General features: G+C 44.7%; 6 protein-coding genes and 1 non-coding gene across 9 annotated transcripts; 2 read left to right on the forward strand and 5 right to left on the reverse strand.

Moving 5' to 3' along the window:
- The first annotated feature begins 242 nt into the window (after positions 1-242).
- On the forward strand, positions 243-3,216 carry psmd5 (proteasome 26S subunit, non-ATPase 5). The gene is made up of 10 exons (XM_085925735.1): positions 243-470; positions 753-897; positions 972-1,085; positions 1,160-1,288; positions 1,461-1,570; positions 1,660-1,802; positions 1,880-2,071; positions 2,192-2,301; positions 2,385-2,525; positions 2,648-3,216. Exons 1-10 carry the CDS (start codon positions 298-300, stop codon positions 2,903-2,905), a joined length of 1,515 nt encoding a protein of 504 aa, XP_085781861.1. The 5' UTR covers positions 243-297; the 3' UTR covers positions 2,906-3,216.
- A 114-nt stretch (positions 3,217-3,330) lies between these two features.
- On the forward strand, positions 3,331-4,550 carry timm10b (translocase of inner mitochondrial membrane 10 homolog B (yeast)). The gene is made up of 3 exons (XM_085925738.1): positions 3,331-3,559; positions 3,686-3,781; positions 3,947-4,550. The coding sequence occupies exons 1-3, from the start codon at positions 3,533-3,535 to the stop codon at positions 4,172-4,174; spliced, it is 351 nt and encodes a 116-aa protein (XP_085781864.1). The 5' UTR covers positions 3,331-3,532; the 3' UTR covers positions 4,175-4,550.
- Positions 4,190-6,625, reverse strand: pdcl (phosducin-like). The gene is made up of 4 exons (XM_085925737.1): positions 6,438-6,625; positions 5,687-5,882; positions 5,210-5,391; positions 4,190-5,132 (listed from the first exon to the last, which is right to left on the reverse strand). The coding sequence occupies exons 2-4, from the start codon at positions 5,859-5,861 to the stop codon at positions 4,569-4,571; spliced, it is 921 nt and encodes a 306-aa protein (XP_085781863.1). The 5' UTR covers positions 5,862-5,882; positions 6,438-6,625; the 3' UTR covers positions 4,190-4,568.
- Positions 6,626-7,189: 564 nt separating this feature from the next.
- On the reverse strand, positions 7,190-13,207 carry LOC147048196 (prostaglandin G/H synthase 1-like). Its single transcript, XM_085925734.1, has 11 exons — positions 13,063-13,207; positions 12,895-12,975; positions 10,828-10,944; positions 10,188-10,328; positions 9,960-10,103; positions 9,705-9,886; positions 9,529-9,612; positions 9,138-9,384; positions 8,783-9,069; positions 8,239-8,386; positions 7,190-8,144 (listed from the first exon to the last, which is right to left on the reverse strand). Exons 1-11 carry the CDS (start codon positions 13,067-13,069, stop codon positions 7,807-7,809), a joined length of 1,776 nt encoding a protein of 591 aa, XP_085781860.1. The 5' UTR covers positions 13,070-13,207; the 3' UTR covers positions 7,190-7,806.
- An 867-nt stretch (positions 13,208-14,074) lies between these two features.
- rpl37 (ribosomal protein L37) lies at positions 14,075-15,381 on the reverse strand. Its single transcript, XM_085926076.1, has 4 exons — positions 15,244-15,381; positions 14,518-14,653; positions 14,329-14,413; positions 14,075-14,185 (listed from the first exon to the last, which is right to left on the reverse strand). Exons 1-4 carry the CDS (start codon positions 15,244-15,246, stop codon positions 14,116-14,118), a joined length of 294 nt encoding a protein of 97 aa, XP_085782202.1. The 5' UTR covers positions 15,247-15,381; the 3' UTR covers positions 14,075-14,115.
- LOC147048198 (small nucleolar RNA SNORD72) lies at positions 14,730-14,808 on the reverse strand. Its single transcript, XR_015067843.1, has one exon. It is a non-coding gene; the product is annotated as a small nucleolar RNA SNORD72 (small nucleolar RNA).
- A 492-nt stretch (positions 15,382-15,873) lies between the features above and the next one.
- Positions 15,874-25,067, reverse strand: LOC147048199 (calmodulin-regulated spectrin-associated protein 1-B-like). Of its 3 annotated transcripts, none has more exons than XM_085926553.1 (19): positions 24,769-25,067; positions 24,233-24,417; positions 22,664-22,926; positions 22,424-22,585; positions 22,273-22,353; positions 21,921-21,980; positions 21,693-21,834; positions 21,476-21,615; positions 21,256-21,352; positions 21,050-21,167; positions 20,888-20,973; positions 20,719-20,800; positions 18,484-20,638; positions 18,249-18,385; positions 17,983-18,191; positions 17,823-17,910; positions 17,637-17,758; positions 17,423-17,541; positions 15,874-17,344 (listed from the first exon to the last, which is right to left on the reverse strand). In XM_085926553.1, the coding sequence occupies exons 2-19, from the start codon at positions 24,414-24,416 to the stop codon at positions 17,054-17,056; spliced, it is 4,536 nt and encodes a 1,511-aa protein (XP_085782679.1). In that variant the 5' UTR covers position 24,417; positions 24,769-25,067; the 3' UTR covers positions 15,874-17,053. The 3 variants fall into 3 exon arrangements, with proteins under 3 accessions (XP_085782679.1, XP_085782678.1, XP_085782680.1); XM_085926552.1 differs by having other exon boundaries at positions 22,664-22,929; XM_085926554.1 differs by lacking the exons at positions 24,233-24,417; positions 24,769-25,067 and adding an exon at positions 23,319-23,554.
- Between the last annotated feature and the right edge of the window lie 53 nt (positions 25,068-25,120).

The raw sequence follows: 25,120 nt of genomic DNA on the forward strand, positions 1-25,120 counted from the left end.
TCAAACAAATAAAAACATGGTCACCATGTTGATGAGAGATTTCTTCTAGGAAAAATAACAATCTTGTAGTTTCAGCAAAAACAAAATCACTTTTGGAGCTAAAAAATAAATAAAGCGCTGTTTTTATTGTAATTCCAATCTTAAACATTTTCAACCCATTTAATTTAGTTTGATCCAAAACGCAGATGTAGTGTTACATTGAGTCAGCAGAGGGCGATAACAACTACTTTGCGTGTGCATCGTCCAGAAAGAGGCAACGAAGAAGAGTCGATGCTTCACATGTAAACAGAAGACAGGATGGCCACCTCGATCGAGAGTTTGCTAGAAGAAATTTCCAACATCGAAGAGCCGATCGAAGAGCTACAATGTCTTAAAACTGCACTTTTATCCATAACCGTGAATGACTTAAGAAACTTTGTTAGCGGGCATCGCTTCGAAGTGATCTTCTCTTTGTTAAACTCAAACGATAGGTGTGTATGATTATTTTTCTACCCGGTCATTGTTTTGAGCACGCATTTGAACTCTCTCTTTTTGCTAACATTCATTTATTATTGTGATTGTTCCTGAAATATGAGTCAAGATTTACGTGCTGTTTTTGATGTTTTCAGTTCTGTGATGTCATCATAAGACAAGAAGATAAGCATGGAAATGTTCTTGTGCAGCTTGAAATAAAATGATTTTTTTATTACGATAGTATCATACATGGCGAGTTGTCATCAAAACATTACAATTGACATCTTCTGCGTTGACAGGGAACAGGTTGAACTATGCGTAGATATCCTCGAACGCATCCTAATGGCCTGCAGCCCCCTGCAGGTGGTCCAAAACTACAAAGCTGAGCTGCAGGCAGGTCTGACGCACCCAAACGACACCGTCAAGATACTGACTTTGACTCAGGTAACAAGATTTAGGTATATTTTGATTCACTACTGCTACTAACTTTAGTCTTCTGTTTTTTTTTTTTTGGTCAGGTGGGTAGGATGGCAGAGCATTCGGATGCCGCCGTGCAAATCCTCAACAGCCAAGATATTATTGTAACCGTGATCCGCTCCATTGCGGCAGACAACATGACGGTGGCCAAGCAGGTAAGCAGACAACTTTGCAATTTGCCTCCAATATAACACTTGGATTCTTTCTAACAAAACAAAATCTACCTCAGGCCATCCAGTCCTTGACCAAGCTCGCTCGCACCGAAACCGGCACGAGTAAAATAATTAGCGGCGACTTGTTGAACGTTCTGACGGAGGTGATGACTGTAAGCGACATCATCCGATATCGTGTCTATGAGGTATGTGCGGAAAGCGATTTGCTTCAATTCTGGTGTTGCTCAGATTTTCATGTACGCCTAGAAACTCGGAATTCCCCATTGAACTGATGAGCTATTCATTATTGTAATTATTATTATTAATAATAATGGGATAACAATTGTACATTTGAAATATTTTCTCTTTTGGTCGCAGCTGGTTGTGACTATCGTGTCGGAATCGCCGTCTCACCAGGGTTACTATCCCTGCGCCGGGATAATTAATCATCTCATTGAAGAATTGACAGGAGACGATGTTTTGATCAGGTAAAAAGAAAAAAAGAAAGAATAAAGATTATTTAAATGTCCTGAGTTGTCTTGCAGGTTGCAAAGTTAAGGTTGACATGACTTTTCAGGGCCACGGCCATTGAGATGATAACCTTGATGGTTCAAACTGAGCGTGGGCAAAAGTACTTAATGGGCCAGTTGGTCTTCAACAAGATCGCCAAGATGATGATCGACGCAAACACGGATCCTTTCTCCTCTTTGTATCTCCCCGGTAACTAAATACTCACAGCAGAATTCTTCATGTTGGCTGTGAAGACCGCGTGCATGATTTGTGGACACTCTCTGCAGGTTTTGTGAAGTTTTTTGGCACCCTGTCCTTCGTGCAAGGTCCGCAGCGGGTGTGCGAAGACTACCCGATTTTCCAGGACAAAGTGTTTGAGATGGCCTTGGACGCGGATCCCACGATGATCGGAGTAGCTCTGGATACGTTGGGACTGCTGGGCTCGACTGTAGAAGGGAAGCAAGTACTTCAGAAAAAAGGTGAGATTGTCAAAATGTATCGACGTGACTATTATTGCGTTTTCGAGAATTGGAAACACACGCTATCTGAAGCATGGGCAAAAGTGTCAATGAAAGTTTTTTCCTCCTCTGTGATGTCAGGTGAAAAATTCAAGTCGGTGATGGTAAGGATGAGCCAGCTTGCGAGTGCCGGCGCTACTGAGCTCCGCGTGCGCTGCTTGGATGCCATTTCGCATCTCCTAACTTTGCAGGTATGTTGGTGTTCTCCAAGGAAGTTTAAAAAACAAAAAAAAAAGTAGACCTTGATGCCACCCACCCCCCCTTCCACCCTCAGCCCGAGCAACAGACTGAAGACCTCCTGGCGCTGACCGAGTCCTGGTTCCTCCTTTTGTCCAAACAGCCCATTGATATGATTTGTGACATCAGCACTCAGCCTTTTCCAGAACTACATTGCGCCGCCTTGCGGGTCTTCACTGTAAGCACCTTCCATCGGAATCTACAGCAAATAGGGACTGAGCTGCGTCAATCATTTTAAGAAGATCCAAAAATCTATATTCCTACAAGCACATTGTTTACCTATGGCCTTTTGTCCACCAGGCCATCGCCGCTCAACCGTGGGGTCAGAGGTTGATGGTGAGGACGCCCGGTTTCATGGAGTTCATTCTGGATCGTTCCACCAGTAAAAGCAAGGAAGCCAAAGACGCCAAGTTTGAACTGGTGGGCTCGCTCTTGGGTTCTTCAAGCGTAGCCGAGATACTGGGCAGCCAGAATTACATCTCCCTCAAGACCTACCTGAGGGAAGGACCTTACTACGTATCGGCAGTGGCCGCAATCGATACGGAAGGAGCCGAATGATGTCTACCGGCCGAAACGACGTTTACGCATGTTTTTGGAAGGTTCTAATAAACCCATTTTCTTGGTATGAATAAGTAACACTGCAGGGCACGGTGTTATAAATGCTTCAATTATCATTAACATTTATTTAAGTCCGTTAAATTAGAATTTTGTTCTGACCAATATCAAAATCATCAACCTAAAAAAAAAATCCACATCTGTCAAGGCCTTAAAAGTTTAAACCTTGATGCCAGTTTTACTGAAATCTTCATTGATTTGAATAAAAATGTTCATAAATGCATTTGTTTTCAAAATAAATTCCTCATCTTGTATTACATTCTTAACATTTGACACTAGTATCTATCAGTTCAAATTGCTACACAAAAACTAGCCAAATAAAACAAAACAGTACATAATATTGATCTGTTGGTGGCGGTAGTGCGCTTGTCCAGTACGCAGAAGAAGAAAAGCCGGAAGCTAACAAGCGACGCCGAACGAAAGTCATACCATCGTCCTTACCGACCTGCATCGCCTTTCTGGCTTTAGAATGACGTTTTTATATTAACAGGCATCAAATGCATGGTAACCTCACAAAAACAATCAGCACTTTGTATTTAAATTGACACGATTACTGCATGGACTAGCGTGATGGATCAGGAGCAACAACTGAGAAACGTAAGTCATTCTTACACAAATTTAAAAATAAATCGAATTGGTTGATTTTAGTTAAAGCATTGAGACAAAAAATGGTTAAAAATGAGATTTTTCTGCCAATATTATTGACTAATATTTTACTTGCAGTTGCGTGATTTTCTTCTGGTGTACAACCGCATGACGGATATATGCTTCCAACGCTGCTCGAGTAACTTCAACTACAGGAACCTGACCATGGATGAGGCAAGGACTCAAATCTCCATTCACTCACCCTACAACACGACTTGACAGGCATCATAAGCATCCATGAATGTGTCTCAAGACATCTGAAATTGTGTCCAAAATGTCTTCATTTTGATTGTGAAGACATCTTGAGACATCTTCAGCTAATTTTATGCGATTGTGTAGGAGCGCTGCGTGGACAACTGCGCGGGGAAGCTGATCCGCTCCAACCACCGCTTGATGGGTACTTACGTGCAGCTGATGCCCCGCATGATGCAGCGGCGGATGGAGGAGATTGAGACCAAGGCAGCCGAGAACGCCAAGGCGGCGGAAGCGGCCGAAACACCTGCCGCCACGATGGCGCCTCAGGAATTGCAGTCGCCGCAGCCGTTGGTGACACCCACGGACACATGATGAACAAGAAACCTCTGGGATGGAGAACATCTGAACTTTATCTGGGGATTGATCTCAGAGACACTTTAAATGGTGACACTGTGCCTATTCCCATTTCAAAATTACAGGTGGATCAAATTTTGAATTTGACTTGGTCTCAATGTTCGAAATGAGGTGTTTCGTTTATTCATCATAGCTCGTGACCGCCATTACACCAATAAATAAAACAATGTCAATAATTTAACTAAAATAACATTGGAAAAGTTGTTATTTAAGGGAACATTTCTTAATATTGACTAATAAGTTTTATGAGAATTTTTTGGTGGAAAAGAAAACATGGAATATGAGGGGAAAATGTGTGTATTTACAAAAAAAAATAAAAATAGAGGCTGCAGAATATCAGCCAGAAAGCGCTCTAGTCTATGTCGAGGTCAGAATCGTCGTCGCTGAGGTTGCTCTGAACAATGGCGCCGTTGCGGACCGTCTTAGCCACGGCGGTCGCCTTATCGGGCAGCATGCCGTACTCCTGCAGCAGCGCCTCCACGTCCACGGCGAAGAAATCCTCGCCTAGCTGGTCGGTGATCCGCACAAAGTTGCCGATGAGCTCGCCGCCTTTGTAGACCAGCAGGGCGGGCAGAGCGCCGTCCCGGAAGAGCGGGCTGGTGCCGATGGTCGAGCTGCGCACGCTGCAGAATTTGACCAGCGGGTACTCGCGCGCCAGGCACACCAGGCTGCCGCTCATGGCCTCGCAGCCGGCCACGTCGGGCTCGTAGATGTGGATCATGACCGGTGTGTTCTTGTCCTCCTCGTCCAACGCCTCCAAGAAGTCCTCGCCGCCGGCAAGCTCCTGAACGCGCTCAAAGCGCTTGCCGCGGCACAGCTGCCGTCGCATCTCCTCTATGCGTTGCGCGCGGTAATGCTGCAGGAAGTCCTCGTCGTCTTCTTCCTGCTGGAGCATGTTGTACTCCTGCATGGTCATCTGCGTGCGCAAAAAGGGAGCATTCTGTACCATGACCCCGATATTAATTCTGATAACTGCCCAATCGGATGTCTTACTTTGCCTTTGATTTTGTCCTGCAGCTCCTTCTGCTTCTGCTTGTCGTTTTCCAGGTCCAGGTCGGAGCGGCACGTCATGGACAGCTTCTTGATCAGGCGTTCCATTTCCTTCTTCTGTTCCTGCTTCTGCTCCACCTCCAGCTGCTTGTACTTCCTCCAGTCATTGATCACACCCTTTGGTCCTGAAGGATGACAAAAAGGGCCAGCCCTCAATAACGATTTTCATGCTCTAAATAAAAACAGCACGTCCCCATCCATTAAAAAAAAGTATTTATTTGAGCAAAATATAGAGGGGGAATAACTTGCTGGTCTTGCAAAATCTAAGCTGTGATCAAATACTTTGGTTTTTCTTCTTCTTAGTCACGCCACCACCCTTGAGTGTGACACCATCTAGTGGTCAGTAGTGGAATTACATTCACAATGGACAAAGGTTCCAGAGCTTTACATAGTTTTAAAACTATACATAAAAGCAGCTACCTGTGTTGACGGCGCTTCCGTCCGCGCTGTAGTCAAGCTCGGGCATGTTGGCGGCACCATCTCGGATGGTTTTGGATTCCCTGTCATCATCCTCGTTATCGCTGCCTTCATCCTCGCTGCTGCTGTAGTAGTACTGCAGCTTCTCTCCAAGGAGCTTGTCGTCTAGCGTCGTCATGGCGATGGCTTACCCGATCACCTATCAGTGCACATATGATTTGAGATTTTACAAGAATTAAGGCCATACATGTACATTAATAAAAAAAAAAGATTAATGTATACACAGCAGAAACCATCTTTGTAAGAACATGACAGTTGCCTCAGTAACAATATACATATTTGAACCAAAACACGCACAATAGCTTAATTCAGATTTGCTTGGTGAAGCGTCATAATTTAGAATGACAGTTTAAGAAAGAAAGAAATGCTTTGTGTGAAATTAGGTCAACCAGACATTTTAAACTAGTCAGCAATTGTATCGATTAATTGAAGTTTATTCATCAGGATCTTTTTAAACAATTGATTTTATTATAGTAATACTAATACTAGATATGAGCAAGTTGTTCTAAGGCCATTGTAATCCAATTATCTCATTATTAAGGACCAGAACGACGTAATGTAAGCTAGGTTAGCTTTAGCCATCAGTTCCCTTTTACGCTTAGTTAGCTTTACCCACGCAAGTAAAATGAATTTCGAAACCCACCACTTCAAAATAATATAAAATTGAGTGAATGTGCATGCAAGCGGCTCTTACTTGTTTTTTGTCCAATTTGTGCAGAAAAGTGTGTCGCTGAGTGTCCGTAATGCTACTCTTGGCTTGTTGCTATTGCTAATTCCCGAAAGCATCTCACTGTCACTGGGTGTGATGCATTCAATATTTGAAGAGAAAATCTGTAATCGCACCGACGCGCAAATGAGCTGGAGAAATGCATTCCATATATCTCTAATACAGTACAAAGTGCTAAAGTGACGTATTTTGTTTTAAGCAAAATGACGTAACAGATATCTGAAAATGTGCTTCATACGGATAGAAATAAAAAAATGTACTGCATGTAATGGTCATATCTGTATGACGAATTCAATCCAACAAAGGGCAAAAGCGGCGTATTTTGTCCTAAACGAAATGACGGAGGAGTTATCTGAGATGTTCCTCTTGACCAGGGACAATTGAATCGTAGATATGTGCGTCATAAAATTGCTGATGGTCTTGCTCAATAAAGCTATTGTGTCAAATTCGATATGACCTGGTGTACATAAAGGCAACATGATGACGTCAGGTTTTGTGGCTGACCTTCACATGCAGTTCCAAATTTGACCAATAGAGAGAAACGTCATTGCCAGCAACATGGAGAATTCAATTTCTGATTTATTTAAAAGGCTGCTCTAACGTTGCGCAAAAAGACGATTTTTTATTTAAGCTGTTATGAAATATTCTGTTGAATATTTTGAACGCAGACCATTTGACAAATAGATAAATATTCAGGTTTAAAATGTTTTCTTTTTGAATTTAATTTTGGGATTCTTAGCTTCATAATTTGAGCTCATCATAAATCAATATGATACAATATCAAAAGGAGGGCCACAGCTAAAACACAACAAAAAACATCAATATGCATTTCATAGAATTCAATTGAAGTGCAGCCAGCGTATCAAAACGATCTGTTCTGTGCGATACTGCTTTTATCAACATCTCACATCCTGTGATGTTCTTTTTTCCATGTCACGCTTAAAGAAACACAAGGCTGGCAGCGAATGGAGAATGTGAAGTGACCGTTCTGAAAGGGGGCCCGCAAAAGGTGGAGGAAAATGAAAACAATCCAAACAAAGACTTTAATCGCCTCCAATTTTAATAAATGCAATTTGAACCGCTGCACGTCTACAACTCGTCTTGCCGGTTTTCTTTTCCAAACTCTATGAGAGCCCTTCAACGCAGACTTATGTTTGCAGACCAGCACTGAAGTTCAAAGTGTGACGCTGCAAAAAATAACACGCCTGAGTGACGGTGCACTGTGGACCCTGTGTTCAGAAGATCTGATTTCCCTCTTGAAGAATGGCTCGCGTGTTTAAAGTCTACCTCAATTGCGTTTTGGGGGGGAGGGACTATAAAAGCCCCACGAAACATGTCACAGCTCATCTGTCCTGACACTTTGTTCCTCTGGCGGCACTCGGAACGCCACGTAAGGACACGTCCTGGAATTGAGGCACACCAGGTTCTTCAGGGTGGCCGAGTTGACGATGTCAAAGCCCACGCGGCCCCCGAAAGTGCTGGGCTTCCAGTACTCGGGGGAGCAGATGGGGTTCCCCAGGAGGCCTTTGAGGGAGAAGGGCGCACCCATCTCTATCATGCTCTCACCAAATACGGCCCCCGGCCTCGTCCTCTCCAGCAGCATGCCAGGGTAAAATTCGAGAGCGTCAATGTCGCCGTAGAACTCTTCAAGAGTGAGCGCTATCTCCTCGTTATCTGACCCCCCCCCCAAAAAAAGTACAATTATTTTCAGTCACGCTCTCTTGTCTATTGGATGATTTTCAGTGGCCAGTCAGCTTGTTTTGTTCACCTGTGAACTCTCGAAAGGAAGTGTACGGCTTGAGGTTAAAACGTTTCCTGTACTCGTTGAAGGGCTGCATGCGGAGCTGCCGCGACTCCTTGATGGTCCTCACGGCTACAGGGGTCACCACAGGGTTCACGTTATGGCCCCCGCCTATCTGTGGGCAGAAAATAGCAAACGACTGATGAAATTAAATAACAAGGAGTTGCTAATTGTGTCTACTGGGTTGACATTCTGCTGTTTATTAAAAATAATAATAATAATCACCTTAAATTGCATTTTACAGCGAGTGATTTAATCATCTATTGAGGCCTAAAATGTTTTCTCACTGTGGTTGCACCATCCTACCTGACTTTGGGCGAGAAGCCCATAGTACACCTTTGCCAAAGGCAGTGATGCAACAAAGAGTCAAGACACACCCGACGACAAACTCTCAGGAATACAAATCTGGCAACACCGGAAGACCCAGTGCGATTGCCAAAAAAAAAACATCTCTCTGCTTATTGACGAAATCTTTCTAATTGAACGAACCTATGGTGTGAGCGCTCGTTACCTGGCCGGCCACTTGGCGGGAAAAGGCGTCTACCAACTTGTCCACGCCGTAGTGGGTGAGCACGGACGTATTGAAGAGGAACTGCTGGTAGGCCAGCTCGTCCCCGTTGATATGGAAGCTGTCGGGCATCAAGGGGTGCCAGTGGTAAAGTTGGCTGAATTCTAGGGCGATCCGGTTCCCGTACTGAAACTGGGCGTGGAAGAGCAGGGTGGGGTCAAACTTCAACTGCAGCATGTAGCCGCTGAGGTGCTGCACATATTCTTCGATCACGATCCGGATGGTCTCGCCTGGGGAGGGCAAGAAATGCAATTGACAAATGTCCAGTACCATCAAATGAAATGCAGAGCTTCCTCACCGATAATGATGAGCCGCGTGGTCTGGAACAGTTGCTCGTCATCCCAGCTAGGATGCTCGGCTTTCAAGATGTCACACACTCGGTTGTGCTCCCTCAACCACAGCGTGGCGTACAATCCCAAACCAGGCAGAAGTCCGAATACTTCCTGGCCGATAGCAAACTGGTCCTCGGGGGCCAAGCCCGGGGGGTAGCTCATCTTGATGGGGGCTTCGGCTACAGAGGGAGGGTACATCTCGCCATCAATCAACTAATGGGGGAAAATCATAGCACAACAAGGTCCTAACACTTAACATGTATTTTCATATTTACATTAGAAACGTTTAACAGCAAAAAAAAAAAAAAAGCTAACTAGCTAGTAGCAGCTAAAATAAACAGTAAAGCTGTACTACACCTGATACTTCATTTTCCCATCTTTCAAAAGTCGGAGATGAAGTTGCCGCTCTAGGTTATCACCGTAAATATGCCCCGCATCCACCTGTGGAAAGATTATTATGCTAATATCATTTTTTTTTTTAATGAAAGGTATCAAATAATAAAGACAAAATATATGAGTGTGTATGAACTAACCCCATGAGCAAGAGCCTTTGTGAAGCCTAAGCCCATGCGGTTGTAGGTCTTGAAGAACTGGTGGGTGAAGTGTTGCGCAAAGAAGGCAAACATGAGGTTGGAGCCCTGCGGGTCGGGCCTGAATGTCCTTCTCTTCATCAGCTTCTCCACTAGCAGCTCGGGGTTCGGCAGCCCAGCTTTTCCTAATAAAAACAGAACCTTTTGAGGCCTCATTCGTAGAACAATAACGGATGTTCCACCATGTGATGCGCTAACCTTTGACACCCAGAGGTGTCGGGCAGTCTTCCGGGACTGGCGGAAGAATCCGAGTGTAGTAGCTCAGGTTGTAGTAGGATTCCCAGCTGAGGTATCCGTATTTAGAGTTGTATGTTGGAGGGCTGGGAATTAAGTTGGACCTCACTAATCAATCACACAGCAATATATTAGAAACGGGTCAAAGTCATTTGAAAGATATTCCTCTTATGCTGGGGGGCTGCTTGGGACCTGTTAGGACAAGCCGCATCAGAACGTCACGCAGGAAGGTGCTGTTGATGATGTCCCAGAGCCAGCTGAAGTGGGTGAGGATGTAGTGCACCGTGTCCGGCCCGGGCTTCAGGAGGTCACGAACCCGAGTCCAGAACTCCGCTTTATTAGAACAATAGCGGAAGGGAACACACAGAATTAGGGACAGAGTGACCAGTGCCCAACTTGATGATGGTGGTGGTGTTATTTATTTATTTTTCATAGTCCAGACTTGAACTGGACTTATCTTGGATCCTTGCCACCCCGAATTCTGCAGTTCCCAAACAAATTTGCCCCAATTGTCGGTACGTGTGCTTTGCTTAACACAACATGGGGGCTGGCTCTTTGTTGGCGTTCAGCAGAGCGGCTATCAAGTTCCCTGCACATATTTCACTGTGGTTTTGGTTAATTTACTCATTGTAAATGAAAAAAAATATATATATATTTATATGTGTCTTGGCACCATTACTGTCTAGGAGGAGCATTGCCAGGTCTGATATTTTCTCATTTTTAAGCAGTAAAGGGGGCCTCCTCTCTCCATCTGGGATTGTTGAAATTCCTTCATCCCAAAGAGGATATAAAGAGATGTCACGGATGCGAGGCGTGGGATGAGCGGACTCACGGATGGTGCAGTTCTTCCCATGGTAGCCGGTACGGGTGCAGTCGCACTCGTAGCGGTCGTCTGCGTACCGTACGCAAACCCCCCAGTGCTGACACGGCAAATAGCAGCATGGGTTCACTGGGGAGACAAGCGTCAACAAGTGTCAAGTGTCACCTACTTAAACCCAAGATTTTTTTTTTTTTTTTTTTTTAATACAGCTGCTCTTCCCAAGATCTGGTTTCGAATAAAAATCGTTTTAAAGGCTGTCAAAGTCATTCACAGGCGACGACCTAAGGGAATGAAAAGTCAAAAATACTTGCCAAAAACATGAGGTAATTACATAGAGAATTCATTTCCTTCCTTTAAAGTGTCTCATTTGTTGTGTAGCTATAAGACTGATGTCACCGCAATGAACATTTTCCCCATCTGTAATCTAAACCATCGAAAAATCAAATCAGCTATGTACAACTGTAATCAATTATAAATTGTGGACTTTTAGTGCCAATGAAATGACCAAATAGCTCCGATAATTAGATGACAAGATTTTAAAATACTAAACTCAAGGAAGACCTGATGCTCAGAGTCAGATATAAAATACACAGTGTGTAGTATGTTTATCTTGACAGATAAACAAAACCCTTGAGTCAGATGGGAACAAAAAAAAAACAAAAGAAGAGTAAGGGATCTGTGTGGCAAAAGTAAAAACCCCAGGAATTGCATGTGTGGGTGTGTTGCTTAGACACGAGCCAATAGGTGGAAGAAGCCGACAAAATCTGCTAATTACTTTGAAATATGACACATAATTATACAGTGCAGACTCAGTTAGCAAACGCAATAGGAGAGTTGCCTCCGAACATGCTTCAGCATGCCCCTCTCGCCCCCCCATCCTTTCCAAAGATCTCATTCGCCTGCTATGTGAACTTGGCCGTCTAAAAAAAAACGATCTTACAGATCATTGTATTGACAGAACCGGTGGGAGAAAAAAAAAAAAGAACAGAATTGAATGTGACTGGCAGATGTTGTCGTCATACAGGACAAGGTACGAAATGTACCTACTCTTTTAATCTGGTGAATGAGATAACGGGATGAGACTCATGTTAAACTGTTTTGTTCGACTGTGTACCAAGTGATAATGCCCACCCTCTCGCGTGCGTGTGTTTAGAACATGTTTGACCATAAAGTCCAACAGGAAACGTCTGCTTGGACAGAAGAATGAGGCGTTTCCACAACGACTCATCCATCCCAAAAGAGGCATTCGTCGCTGATGATGTAATAAACCTGCGCAACTCAATAAGCTTATAAATCATTCCTGAACTTACAATGAAGTATTTTATGAACATTAGATAACTCACACATAGAATCAATTCAACCTGAATGGGTCAATATCGACTTTTTCCATGTTGTTGAAGTTCTCATTCAGACAGAGTTAAGTTTGCATGTCCTCAACCGGTCAAGGTTTATTCGAGTTTTCTAGTCTAGCGATTTACTCTCTTGACTCCCCCGTGCGCTTCGAGTCAGTTCCGTGGCCGATGAGAAAGACTCAACATGTCACACGAATATGTGAGAGAAACTGTTGAAATTGTGCAATCCTCTACCTACATTACTATAATTAAGTCCATGTCTAATCCGTGAGCGATTGCACCATTACCTGTCAGTGATAAATCATGTAAGTAGTGATGCCAGTCCTGCTTTGTGCCCATTTATTTGAACAGGAAATTCTTCTATCAGTATTGGATTTGTTTATTTTTATTTTTTAAATCAATGAAAAGGACAGAGCAGAGGACTAAAATGGAAAATAATTATTAATCCTGATTAGGTTGTTCTTAGTTGCCTCCACTGTCCAAACAACCCTAACTGTGTCTAATGTATTTTTTTTTTAAAAAGTCATTTTTACAAGTGTTAAATGTTTTTATGACAGCGTTTCTTATTTTTCTACTTCAATAATAATAGTAAATGTACTTTAAGTTGACCCAGCAATTGTGGGCTTGCTGAGATGCACTTTAGTTATCAGGAATGTTTTCACAATCCTCAAAGACGTCGAGGAAAATGGTCCAAAAGGTTTTGTTGCCAAAATAAACTTTCACGTACCTGTGCCGGACGTCACCTCATCCCCATGGCACCCAGGTTCCCGCAGCAGCAGAAGAGCGCAGAAGTATCCGAGGATAGAGGCTACGGCACCGGGAAGAAAGACGAGAGAGAAGACGGGGTGACATTAGGTGTTGAAAAATCACCGTTTAAAACTTTCTTAGAACTTACATCTCATCACAGCAGATCAGCGAGGTGTCATTCCAAGAACGGGGAACACGACTGCTTCAAATCCGTCGATGAGGCTGGTTTGCTCCGGTGTGCGCGGGAAACAGCCCGCCGAAGAAAGCTTTTACCTGTGAGCAGTGAGGGGGCGCGCTCCCGGCGCTGGTTGGTTAACTCAGCCCTTGATGTGCGCGACATCGCCCCCTGTCTGCAGTAGTTAACCATGACATGAGAGAACACCTGCACTGCAAGTTTAAAATCAAAATCTCTATTAAAACGAATTAAAATGTTCTTAAATGAGAAATAGTGCTAATATGATGTATAGTAAGGTCTTAATCAACATGCCAACAAGGTTATCTTGTTTAAAACTTTGTAAATTGTCCACCTCGGGTTGCAAACGTGAACCTGATTTTAAGATTTTCTTTTACTCATAATTCCAAATACTGAGATATTCAACTCATGTTTGCTACTCCCATTGGTACATTTCATAATTCTTTTCCAGCATTTACATCTGCAAATCATGGTAATAAATTACATCAGATAACAGGGGAACTAGAAGAAATATTTTTATGGAAAGAAAAAAGGTGGGACCTGGGGATGGTTGTCAGATTCTGGAATGTTGCAGACCATTGAAACATTACATAAGTTGCTCTTGCAGGAAGACCACCCTCAACATTTCAAGCTGCCGAAGAGAGAGAGAAAACAAATCCTCAATTCTGTCTTATGCCATCATGGTAGAAAGCAGATTTGGATTTTGTGCAAATATTTAGACTTTTTGTTGTTATGGCTTTCCAGAAGCAAGAGAAGGAACATGGACAGAGTCACACTTGATTTGTAATGTTATTTTCAGTTGACCTTACGGATGCGACTGAAGGCCTCACGCAGTTGTTTCCTCTAAACATTTATTTGCTCTTACTTGAAAAGAGAGAACATGTGTTTTTGCTGTAGAACTATAAACTCCTTTAATGATAAACAAAAAAAAAAAAAAAGCATCCGGATCGACAAGACGAGAATGAGCTTTGTGTGTTGGTCACATTTATTTAAACAAAAATGTGTCTCTTAAGAGGAGCTGGAGGCGGCCACGGCAGCACGTCTGGGCTTGGGGGTGGTACCTTCCCGGAAACCATTCCTGGAAAATTCCAAGAGGGGGGGGGGGGAAACATGGCACATATGAAACAGATGACTTCCCAAATGTGCTTGAATAAATAATTTATTTTAGCTAGTTCCATAATAATATATTTAAGATCTCTATCACATCTGCATTAATCTTACCTGAACCGACGGTACACAACCTTGAGGTGCCTCAGACGACCGGTGCCAGTGGTGTTCCTTCTCTTGGCCTTTGCACTCCAGTTGTCTAAAAAAAAATAATAATAAATTTAATATGAAAGTTTGATCTGTCATTCATTTCCACAAGCCAAGCCACAACTGGCAAGGAAGGGGAAAACAATATCAACTTACACTTTCTCTTGCGCTTCTCGGGATAGCCACACTTTCCGCAGGAGGACTTCTGCAGGTGGTAAGCTTTGGAGCCACAGCGACGGCACAGGGTGTGCGTCTTGTTCCTACGCTTACCGAAAGAGGATGTTCCCTTCGTCTGGAAGATGAAAATTGGAAAATAAAATGGATCAATGCCCTTCCATAAGCATCTTACTGTCACTACAGGTTTGAAGGTCTTGTCTCAGTGAGTAATAATGATAGAATCACATGGTATTCATTGGTTCAGACATTTCAAAGCATCATAGACAAGACTGTGTGAAAAAATTAATAAAAATAAAAGCACAGCTTTTATTTGCATGTAGCAGATTACACATGGTAGGAGTCAACTCAATGAGCTCTTCATAATATGGCGAGCTGAAACCCGTTTGAGCATTATAGAGACTTTATAATTAATAAAATTCACAAACACAATAGCAGCGCACTAAAATTCACATTGTCAAGAATGCAAAATGGACTTTAATCAGCTTTAAGTGGTTAGAGTAACCGGAATGTCAATGCTAACAAGCCGGCTAGCTCCTTCCGAACTAAAACCCCCAAACTGTCAAATATCCATCTTAATAAAATCAAATAGGGTATTTTAAAAGTAGCTAAGCGTTGATGACAACTAAACAGTTGTGATTGGTAAAATACGGACATCAGGTTTTCAAGATGTCTCTAGATTTTAGCTGAACATCATTGATGTCTTACCATCGTCGCACTGTGGCCGAGGGATAAGAGGCCGGAAGAAGGGCCTGCGCTCTCTCAAATTACTTCCGCGCTTGTTTCTGGTGTCACATCAAAAAGGGTCCCTTGTTCAAATTGCGTCTTTTTATACATAATTTGCTTCACAAACAAAGACAAATGATCTATATTGCCATTACCACTTGAAGTTTACACATTATGTATTTAAACAATTTATACAACATTGATTTTAAAAAAATCTGTTAGTTTAATGCTAAAACCTAACACAAACACCATAAACAGGCTAACAAAATTAGCAGGGACGTTGAGGAACCTTTAATAAATACAAAGGTGCAGCGTCAGCTATATACGTAGACAATATAATATTCAAAACCATATACAGTATTTTTCGAGCTGTTGTTTGCGTATTTTACTGCCCTCTAGTGGCCACACATGAGTTATACTTTCATGACTAGTGCACATTCAGTGCGTCAGTTGCGGATGTTGGTTATTTTTGCAGACAAGCCTTTTCTGCGTATTTTAACATTAAAATTACTTCTGTGCATTTTTTTTATGTGCACACCATATCCTTAAAATGTTTTCAGAGTTTAATTAAAGTAATTTATGCAAGAGTAAAAGTCACATTTGACAAAGAAGCAACATATTAAATTGTAATTTATTTCAGATTTTTAAAATAAATTAACATACAATATTGGACACAATGTAATGGGACTGTAACAGAATAAACTTCACAACAGTGCCTGTTTTTCTTTTTTTAAATTTCTTTAACCGGTACAAAATATCCCACTAAAAATATACAAAATGCAGCAAAAAAAATATCAAGTATTGTGCGGTCTTGTTCGCCATCAAGTTCCAATGAAAGGGAACGAGCAGGGAACTTGTTGAGCGTATGAAGCTACATTTAAATACCGTTTGCTCTCCGGCAAGAGATCCCAAAAAACCTTGTGAGCCAGTCAAGAATTTCCCTCCTAAATTTAATATAAAACAAATCGCAGCAAAACAAATAATACATAGAACAGACTTTTGTTGCCATTGTTTTTCATTCACATTCACACATTTTTGCAATTTTGGTAGTTTTCCCGCTTAAAACAAACATAAATTCAAACATTTCGAGGTGGGTTCAACCATCCCACCCATTAAAAACGTAATCAAAGTGTTATCTTATGTAAAAGCACTCTCAAAGTCTGGAAGGAACAAATCAGGAACCTCGAAACTTCCCAATACAAACAAACCATTTCTCATCGCCAGGAGAGAACGTCACGTCTCAGAAAGGTCCAACTTTGTCACACCGTAACAATCAGTCCATTCAGCTATGTGCCAAAAAGAATGCAGAACGTTCCTAAAACAAAATGTGACAACAGGAATTTATTCATAAAATAGTGCATTTAATTGGCTTTGAGTGTTTTGCATTTCAGGCATAGTGCTTTCCAACCACTTTGCCAGATGACCAGGTTTTAATTATTGACTACAAATACTGCAGCGGCATAAAGTGAGAGGCAGAAAAATTCAATATGTCAAAAAAGCTCCCATATTTTTTCGTTGTGCCTTCATTTTTTTTTTTCAGAACTGCAGGTTTAGTTTGTTGAGGATGCTGTGAGCTTTTTTTTGTGTGTCTAAAATAAGCGCTTTGGCGCAATAGAGGGAAACACTGCACTAACGTCGCCAGCGTGGAAAGGACGGACTGATCGACTGCAAACATATGAGCCATCGTTTCAAAGCGTTGCAACTTTCGAGATTTCAACGTTTAGTTTGAACACGACTATTTGGGTCCGGCCCAACGGTCGTAAAGAGAACAGAAGTACCGAGCCTCGGCGTGTCACTTCCTGCGCGCGCTGCCGGGCCTCTTCGCTTGCCACAAGTGGTTGTGGATGGTTAGCGCGTCCACGCTGACCGAAACCGACTTGGCCGGGATGATGTTGAACTGCTTGCGATCCGAGCTGTACTTGTAGAGCCGGTCGATCATCTTGTGGCTGATGGCGCGCGGCCCCGTGCCGGTGAATTTGACGATTTCCTCCGTCTCCGGCGAGTACGAGTACACGGCGCGGAACTGGCAGCCGCCGTCGCGGAAGAGGATGATCAGGTGATTGGACTCGCACTTTTCTAGCTCCTGTGAAATCCAAGAACAAAGACATCAGGATGCCGGTAGAGCGATGGATGGATCACCGACAGGTTTCATCACACCGACCTCCAGAAGGACGTTCTTCTGGGTCTCGTTCACCTTCCCAGCTAGGCAGCAGTGTGCGATGGCGTTGATGATGATGGGCTTGTTGGACTTGGAGCTGGGCTCTTTAAAAAGCTTGGGCCCTTGGATAGATGATGAAGAAGCAAAAGTTAAAGGAGTGATATTATGGGCTAGCCAGCTGGCTAGCTAGCTAGACGAGGTTTGCTGAGCTCCTCACCGTTGTACTCGAACGACGTGATGGAGGAGGCGACGGAGCCGCTCTCCCAGTCACGCTCCATGTTCCTGCTGGAGGTTCTGCTCAGTACAGGGAAGGAATCCATGGAGCAGACCGACTCAGCCCTGCAAGAGAAACTTGGGTTTACACTCTAGGTTTCCCCTAGTGGACAAAAAAAAGCCGTCTGACCTCTGCGACTCCATCTCTCCGGAGATGACACTGTCCGCCTCGGTGGCCAAAGACAACGTGGATCCTCGAAGGCTGCAGCTCAAATCGGCTAAAAAAAAAATCGTTGGGAGTTTATTTTTAAATGTTTTCATCGATGTATGTCATCATAGATGTTACGTACGTGTGGTGGATCCTTTACAGGGACTGCTCAACTCGCCGCGGTGGAGGGATTTGGGTCTATTTCTGCTGGACTTGAACCTGGGCTTCGGTTTAACCTGACCCTGTTCTTCCAACAAGGCCTGCTGCTTCCGTCGCAGGTACTCCTGCTTTATCAGCTCACGTCTGGCCTTCTCCTCCTCTTTCCGAACCCGGTCCTCCTCGGCTTTACGCCTGCAAGAAAGCGTAGGTGAAGGTTTTGGGTACCGGACTCAGAATGCAGAAGCGTACCTGGCCTCGTCACGCTTGAGCTCGCTGTCCGCTTCCTGCTGCTGCTTGCGTAGCCTGGCCTCCTCGGCTTTGCGCTGCTGTTTGAGCATGAAGGCGGCGCGACGTTTAGCCATCTCATCCTCGGCCTTCTCTTCATCCTGGAGAAGGAGTAGAGAACTGTGAGATTAGCAAAAAAAATGTGCCTGATCTTAAAAGAATGTGGGGAACTAGACCGCCAAGACGTCTCCAGCGTCACCTTAAAAAAGAAGCCCAGCGTGTTCTTCTGTTCCTCGCCTGTGGTGTTGGCGCTGGCACCCTCCTCGGAGTCTTTCAGGTCTGAAAGGTCAACCTCGATGAGTAGACCTTTTCCCTTGGTGCTCTCGTCTCCGCCCGCAGATTCTGTCCCTGAGATGTCGACTTTGTCATCTTCTGTGCAGCGTGACGGAGCGTTGGAGGTGTCTGAGGTCATTGTGTTCTCTGACTGACCAGGTTCCTCCCTGGCACCACCTTGTTCGTTTTGGATTCTGAAGGTGGTGCGTCTTCTGAAGTTTCTATCCAACCTGGAACTTTCAGCATCCAGGCTTCCTGTAGCATTTTTTTCCTTGGGGGAGGTTTCACCTGCAGCGTCAGGTACCGTGTCATTCTTGTGCTTCGACTCTGAGGTTTTGCTTCGCTGGCTGGAGCTCAGCTTGGGAGGACGGCGGGTGGGAGTGCTGTCGATGAAGTCGACAAAGTGGACGGCGAAAGATCTAGGGTCCGAGGTGGTGGATTGTGTTGAGCTTAGAGTTGGTTTCGGGTCCGGCTCTTTGGATTCCAAAGATGAAGCCTCATTCTTCTTCATCAGCAAGTCTTGCTGTAACGACAGCTGTGTCATCTGCTGCTGGATAGTGCTGATGGCTTCGTTGAGGAGATCGATGGACCGGGAGCGCTCACTCACGTCCGACCCTGAGGCGCAATCCTGAGTCGAGGTGTTGAGCCGGTTATCTTCGTTTCTTCTTCCTTCCGCTTGTGACTGCACCTTCAAAACGTCAAGACAGGAGTCATCCTTGCAGAATTGACTCTTTGATTTCTGAGCAGCGGACAGATCGGCGGAAGGCGAATGTCTGAGAGGAAGAGGGAGCGTGTCGCTCCTCCCTTCTCCCTTCTTCACGACGTTCAAGAAGGCAGCTTTGCCGAGTTTCAGTCGCTGCCGCGCCGACAAGGTCTCCATTTTCTTCTTCTGGTGCTCGATGGCGCGCCTTTGCTCTTCTAGCTGCATGTGGAGCTGCAGCAACTCTGAAGGCACAACTGGAGAAAGCGCCATCTTCTTCACGGCGGACGTGGGGCTTCCTTCGCTTTTGAGTTGCCACGGAGGGCAAGGGTTAATCTCGGAGTGATCGGGCGTCGTCACCTGCGAACTGCTCGTGCTGGAGAACCCGTCACGGAGGCTGAGCTTGAGCAGCTTTCTCTCGGCAAAGCTGGTCATCCTGACACCGGCGCCGGCCGAAGCGCTGCAGCTGCTCGCGCAGGACGCCGTACTGAGGCAAGGACTTGAACGTCCACTCCAATCTTCCTTATCATCTCGCTCGCTCACCTTCAAGTCTTCTCTCAGCTTAAAAGACTCGACCTCAGAGAATTCTCGCAATAAACAAATCCCTTTTCCGCCGCTCGGCTCGAGCGGGTCCACATCCTCGTCGTCGTCCTCAAAATCCGCAATGTCCGAGTCAGAGTCTTGGCCAGCTTCGGCGTCGGAGGAAAGATGACTGTGACAGTCGGACTCCCCAGACAAGTGAAGGAAGAAGCCTTGCGGTTGTGTCTTTTCAGAAAGTGAAGAACCTTCATGGATGGATTTAACCGCAGGTATGGGCTTAAATATCAATTGACCACATTCAGACAATGGTGACCTCCGGTGTGGTTTGTGTGGGACATCTGTTTTCACACCAAATAACCCTGACCTACAGTGACTCTCCCCGCTCTCCTCCTCCTTGTTCAGGCTGATGCTCTTCTCTTTAGCTGGTTTTGGGATGGCGGGCATCAGAGGTTCAAGGTAGTAGCTGTCCACCTGCGAGTCTGGAGTTAAAACATCCATGTTGAGAGTATTGGAAAGCCTTCGGGGTGTGTGCGGAACTTCCAGTTCATCCAGGTCCATGTCGCCTTTGCGCTGACGTCGGGGGAAAGCAGCGGGGTGAATTACGGCGACCAGTTCTTCCTCCTCTAAGATCTCCTCCTCATCTTCAATGCGAACGTGGCTGAGGAGGCTTTGCCCGCTCAGTCTGTGTTGATGGAGCGGGCGACCCGGACCCAGGAGCATGTGGCTGGGTGTCATAATACCGGAGGTGTCTTTGCTGAGGGAGCGAACCGGACTGATATTGACTGCGTCGTCCGCCTGATTGGGGAAATGCAAGGCGTAGGGTGGCGGCTGAGATAAATGCCTAGGATATAAAATCAGTACATAAGCACATAGACGTACCTAATGAAGTGTCTGCTAAGACAAAAAAATGGGATCGCTCACCTCTGCCTCCTCTCTGGCCAGACCTGTGACAAACCTTGAGGCTTCTCATCTTTACGTGCCAGGGAGCTACACGGATTCCTCGCTGGGGCATCAAGATCACATGACTCTTAGGTTGACATCAAATAATTTTATCCTGTCTAAAATCTGAAGGCCACTTATCAGGTATTACCTGAAACATCGCCCTCGACTCCCCTCTGTCGTCTCGGTCTCGGAGGCACTAAAGAGTGAAGAGAGCTGGAAGTGCTTGGTACATTGCTGTTGGAGAAGATTTTATTTTAATTCAATTGTGTCAAATTGATACCGAAGCAGTCGGATTGGAAACAAACTGTACCCGAAGTCCGGGCTGGAAGGCAACATTGCAGCGGCGTTTGATGTGGTGAGGAAAGTACGCTTGGTAGCATCCATGGCCGTGTAGGATCGAGAGGTCTTAGGCTGCAGAAGCATTCGTGCTGTAAAAATATAGCATTAAATCTTAGTTGGAGAAGAAACCCGATACTCGCCAGTCCTCAAAATAGCCTTATCGAGATCAGGTTTTACCATCTGTGATTTCCTTAAGGTCCCTGGGGTGAACAAAATCGGGCTTCACAATCTCAAACCACCAGAAGAGCTCGGCGATGAACACCATCACATTGCTCTGTGTGAGGAGGCAAAGAACAGTTAGTGGTGCTATCTGAAAATTCATCTTCATCCATCTTCTAAAATGGTTATCCTGGGGAGAACTGGCAGCTATCCCAATTTTTTTTTTTAAGCATCTCACCCTTAGCATTGGATGACAATACAGCACGTCCTCTGCCTTCAGGTAGAAGCACTTGTTCAAGTATTCATTGGAAAACTCCTTCAGCAGATGGATGTTGTACATGCTGTCGGCAATGGAGGCCACATCTTTCAGGCAGATATCTGCATTTCGGGAACACAAATGGACCCGTACTGACACACATGAACAATCTGCGGTGGGCTGACAGCTTCAATCATACCTTCAAGTCTGATGAGTTGGGGGCAATAGAAGTGGATTAGGGCCAGAAGAGCAGCGCCGTCGCACACGTCTCTGCACAGGTCGTCCACCACGGAGAAGTGCTGAAGTGTTCGACCCGAGAGGTGATCCCTGCGATAGCGTACCTGAAGAACCACAATACTTGACATTTTATTCCAGTCTATCTTTCTATCCATCCATCCATCTATCAGGGGAATGCTGGGTACGTTACCACGCGGGAGAACTCCACAGGCTCCAACATACAATGGGCAAGTGCATGCAATATGTCGGGCTGGTGAGGAAAGCAAAATGAATTAGGCGTGCATGCGACGAGCAAGGTGGAAATATTCAGCAAGGGATTCACTGAAACACTTTGCATGGATGAATGCAATGGAAAAAATCACACAAGATGAACTCGTATTATCCTTTGTTGCCATGGAGACGAAAAAAAAAGGATGTTCATACTGTAGGCCAATTGTTTTTTTTGGCCATAAAAATATATAATAGCATAATATGACTATCAGATATTTTTTTAGGCCAATTGATAGAATAATTGAGTCAACTACCTTGATGGAAAAACTTACCTTCTGATGGTTTGGTGAGTCCAGCAGGTGCTGCTTCATCTTCATCTCTTTTTCGGCAATAGCGCTCATTTTTGTGTTCACCTTTAGTTGATTAAAAAAAAAAGAATTATCCTTAATTCTAAACACAGTGCCTTGTTTTCCTCCTTTTCACCTTGTTGATCCAAAGAACCATGGCATCTTCCAGGTCCATGGGACGCTCCTTAGAGGCACTGAAGTTGGAGAAGCGCTTGACACTGGATACCACCTTCTCCACACTGATCATCTCCATCGTGTGGGCCATCATGAGGGCATCGATCAGGTGCATGTGGCAACTCTAAACGGGTAAGAAGACGATACATAAAAGGAGAAAACACCACATAGATAATCATTCCGGAAATAAACCTCAACACACCATCTTGACAGGGCTCGAGTTGAGATCCAAAGCGGAGACGTGCACATCGTCCGAGTCCCGCACTCGGATGCCCCTGGCGGAGAGGGCGTGGAGGACAGACTGATGGCTTCGAAGCGAGACGGCTTGCTCTGCGCGCAGGATGAGTCCGCACACCCGGCAGTAGATCTCTCCGGATAGCAACATGTGAATGACAGGGGGCTTGATGTGCTCCTGCTCATACTGGTCGGTGTAGAAAGGGTCCTTCAGGTCCTCTGGGATGTGGTCTGCTGGTAAGAATCATGAAGTCATGATACATATCAAATTTGGGGAATTCAACATTTTTTTTTTTTTTAAACAGGTTGGGATCCGTTTTTTGTACGCTAATACCTTCAACAGGTTGAGGTGAGACGAGGAAAACAAGTAAAGTAGCAACCACGCAGTCTTTGAACCAATAAGCTAACAAGACTTAGCGGTGATTACGACGCTGATGTTGTCTGGTTGTCCCTGTTCGTGGACAGCTATTTTAGTACACCTTGAAGACGCTAATCACTTTGGTGGTAGACACGTGGACAGGCAATCAGTAGTGACATAATATAAAACAGAATCAACCTCATTCACACACAAGACAAGTTGGGGAAAAAAACAGCTGTAAAAGGGTGATAGTAAATGTATTTACAGCAATTGGGTGATGAAAGAAGGGGGGGGGAAAAAAGGAAGTGGCGCCTCTGTGCTGCCGACTGGGTTGACGTCAGGACGAACCAATCAGATTAAAGGATGCTCCGCAGGGGTTGATGTTTATTATGGTGCATCTGATCTGTGCCCTGGCACACACAATTTAGCGAGCAGTGATGTGACAGTGACACTTCACAATACCTCGAAGCGGCAAGTTAAATAATACATAACCTGTTGTAAGACAAGAGATGGTAGTGTAGAAAGTCAGGCAACCCAAGAAACACTAATGCAGTCAGTATAAGTTTTTTTTTTTTTTTTTTTAAATCTCTGAGCTCACGCTCCCTGACGCTGAGGGTAGTCACATACAGTGACACAAAAACCTACTTTAGAGGGAAGGGGTAGAGTACACGGCCAGGCGATGGGGAGCCGTTTTAGTGCAAGTGGCGCTGACATGGTCAGTGACCTGTGTATAAAAGCCTTTGGCACATCGTGAGAGGCGAACATGAATGTCTGCCCACAACATGAACGCCGTACTGTGGCTTTGTGAGATTAAAGACACTTTCTTTCAAAGTATTTACCCTTAACCCCACCTGATGTCACTGCTAAAAAAAAAAAAAAAAAAATCAGCTTTGACCAGCAATGCTGTTTTTGTTTTCACCAGATACTAACATAAAGTCCCTGTAAATTAAAAATAATTGTCTTCTAAATTTGACACACTACAGAGAACCTTTAGCTTGCCAGGGTAGAGATAGCCTTGGCCACCTAGCATCTCCTCAAAGGCAAATGGTGCATTTGACTCCCATTATCTCATCGACCATGTCTTATGGTCCAGTAAATTGCAAAATAATTGCCATGCCCTTGTGAGCAAAAAAAAAAAAAAAAAAGCCAGAGCAGCAAAAGCACAAGAGGACGTCTTACCAATGCCATAAGCTTTGGCAAGCAGCCATCGGAGATTTGCTTCTATTTTGGCCCTAGCAGAGTCGTACAGGTCCTGCGGTACCACCAGAACTTCCACGCCTCCTCCTACACCTACTACTTCACCATCTTCTGCTGCTCTCCTCCTGGTGCTGCCTCCCTGCCTGGCACTCACCTCCACATCCATGCTGAAACAATGACACATCCAGTAAAACATTGTGTTTTGTTACAGAGTCATTTATATTGATATGTCAATGATATCTTGATTTTATTTGATTACAGAATGTACATAACGGCTAATTACTATCCACTGTATGCGGGTGAGGGCGTGACGTAATCAAAATCACCCCAAACAAAAACAACCATTCATAAGAAAACTGACACCATTAAAATGATGGGTATTGTGGGTTTATTAGCTTCCATTCAAATAAAGCGCAGTTAGCATGTGAGCTGTCATTAGCCGTCTAAGACAGGTTGACCAGTGAAAGGCAACGAATGACCGACATTTCAAGCCGCCCCAAAAACAAGAAGACGCTCACCTTTATGGGCACATTGGCTTCGTCGCCGCCCTTGTATTCGTCTTGGGTTGTTACAGAAGCATACTGGCTGGCTGAGGCAAGTGGCAAGATGACGGAGGAGACCAAAGACACCTTCGAGGACTCCTCCCCGCCCCGCGCGACGCAAATCTCTTCGGCCTCTCAGGATAACGTCGGTTAATCCCACGGTAATAAATGAAACCAAATCCGTTTGGCGAAACACGCAAGGTCGGCATTCGAAGGAAACGAACCAGTAATGGCCAAACACGGCTAATTTAAATTCGTTGCCATCGCCGCTGCCAGTGCTGCTGAGGGTGAGGGGAGGGGAGGGGAGGGGGGGGAGTACATAGGAGCT

The sequence above is a fragment of the Syngnathus leptorhynchus genome, chromosome 12, assembly GCF_054491065.1.
Source record: "Syngnathus leptorhynchus isolate UIUO chromosome 12, UIUO_Slep, whole genome shotgun sequence".
In the NCBI taxonomy this organism is placed as follows: Eukaryota; Metazoa; Chordata; class Actinopteri; order Syngnathiformes; family Syngnathidae; genus Syngnathus; species Syngnathus leptorhynchus.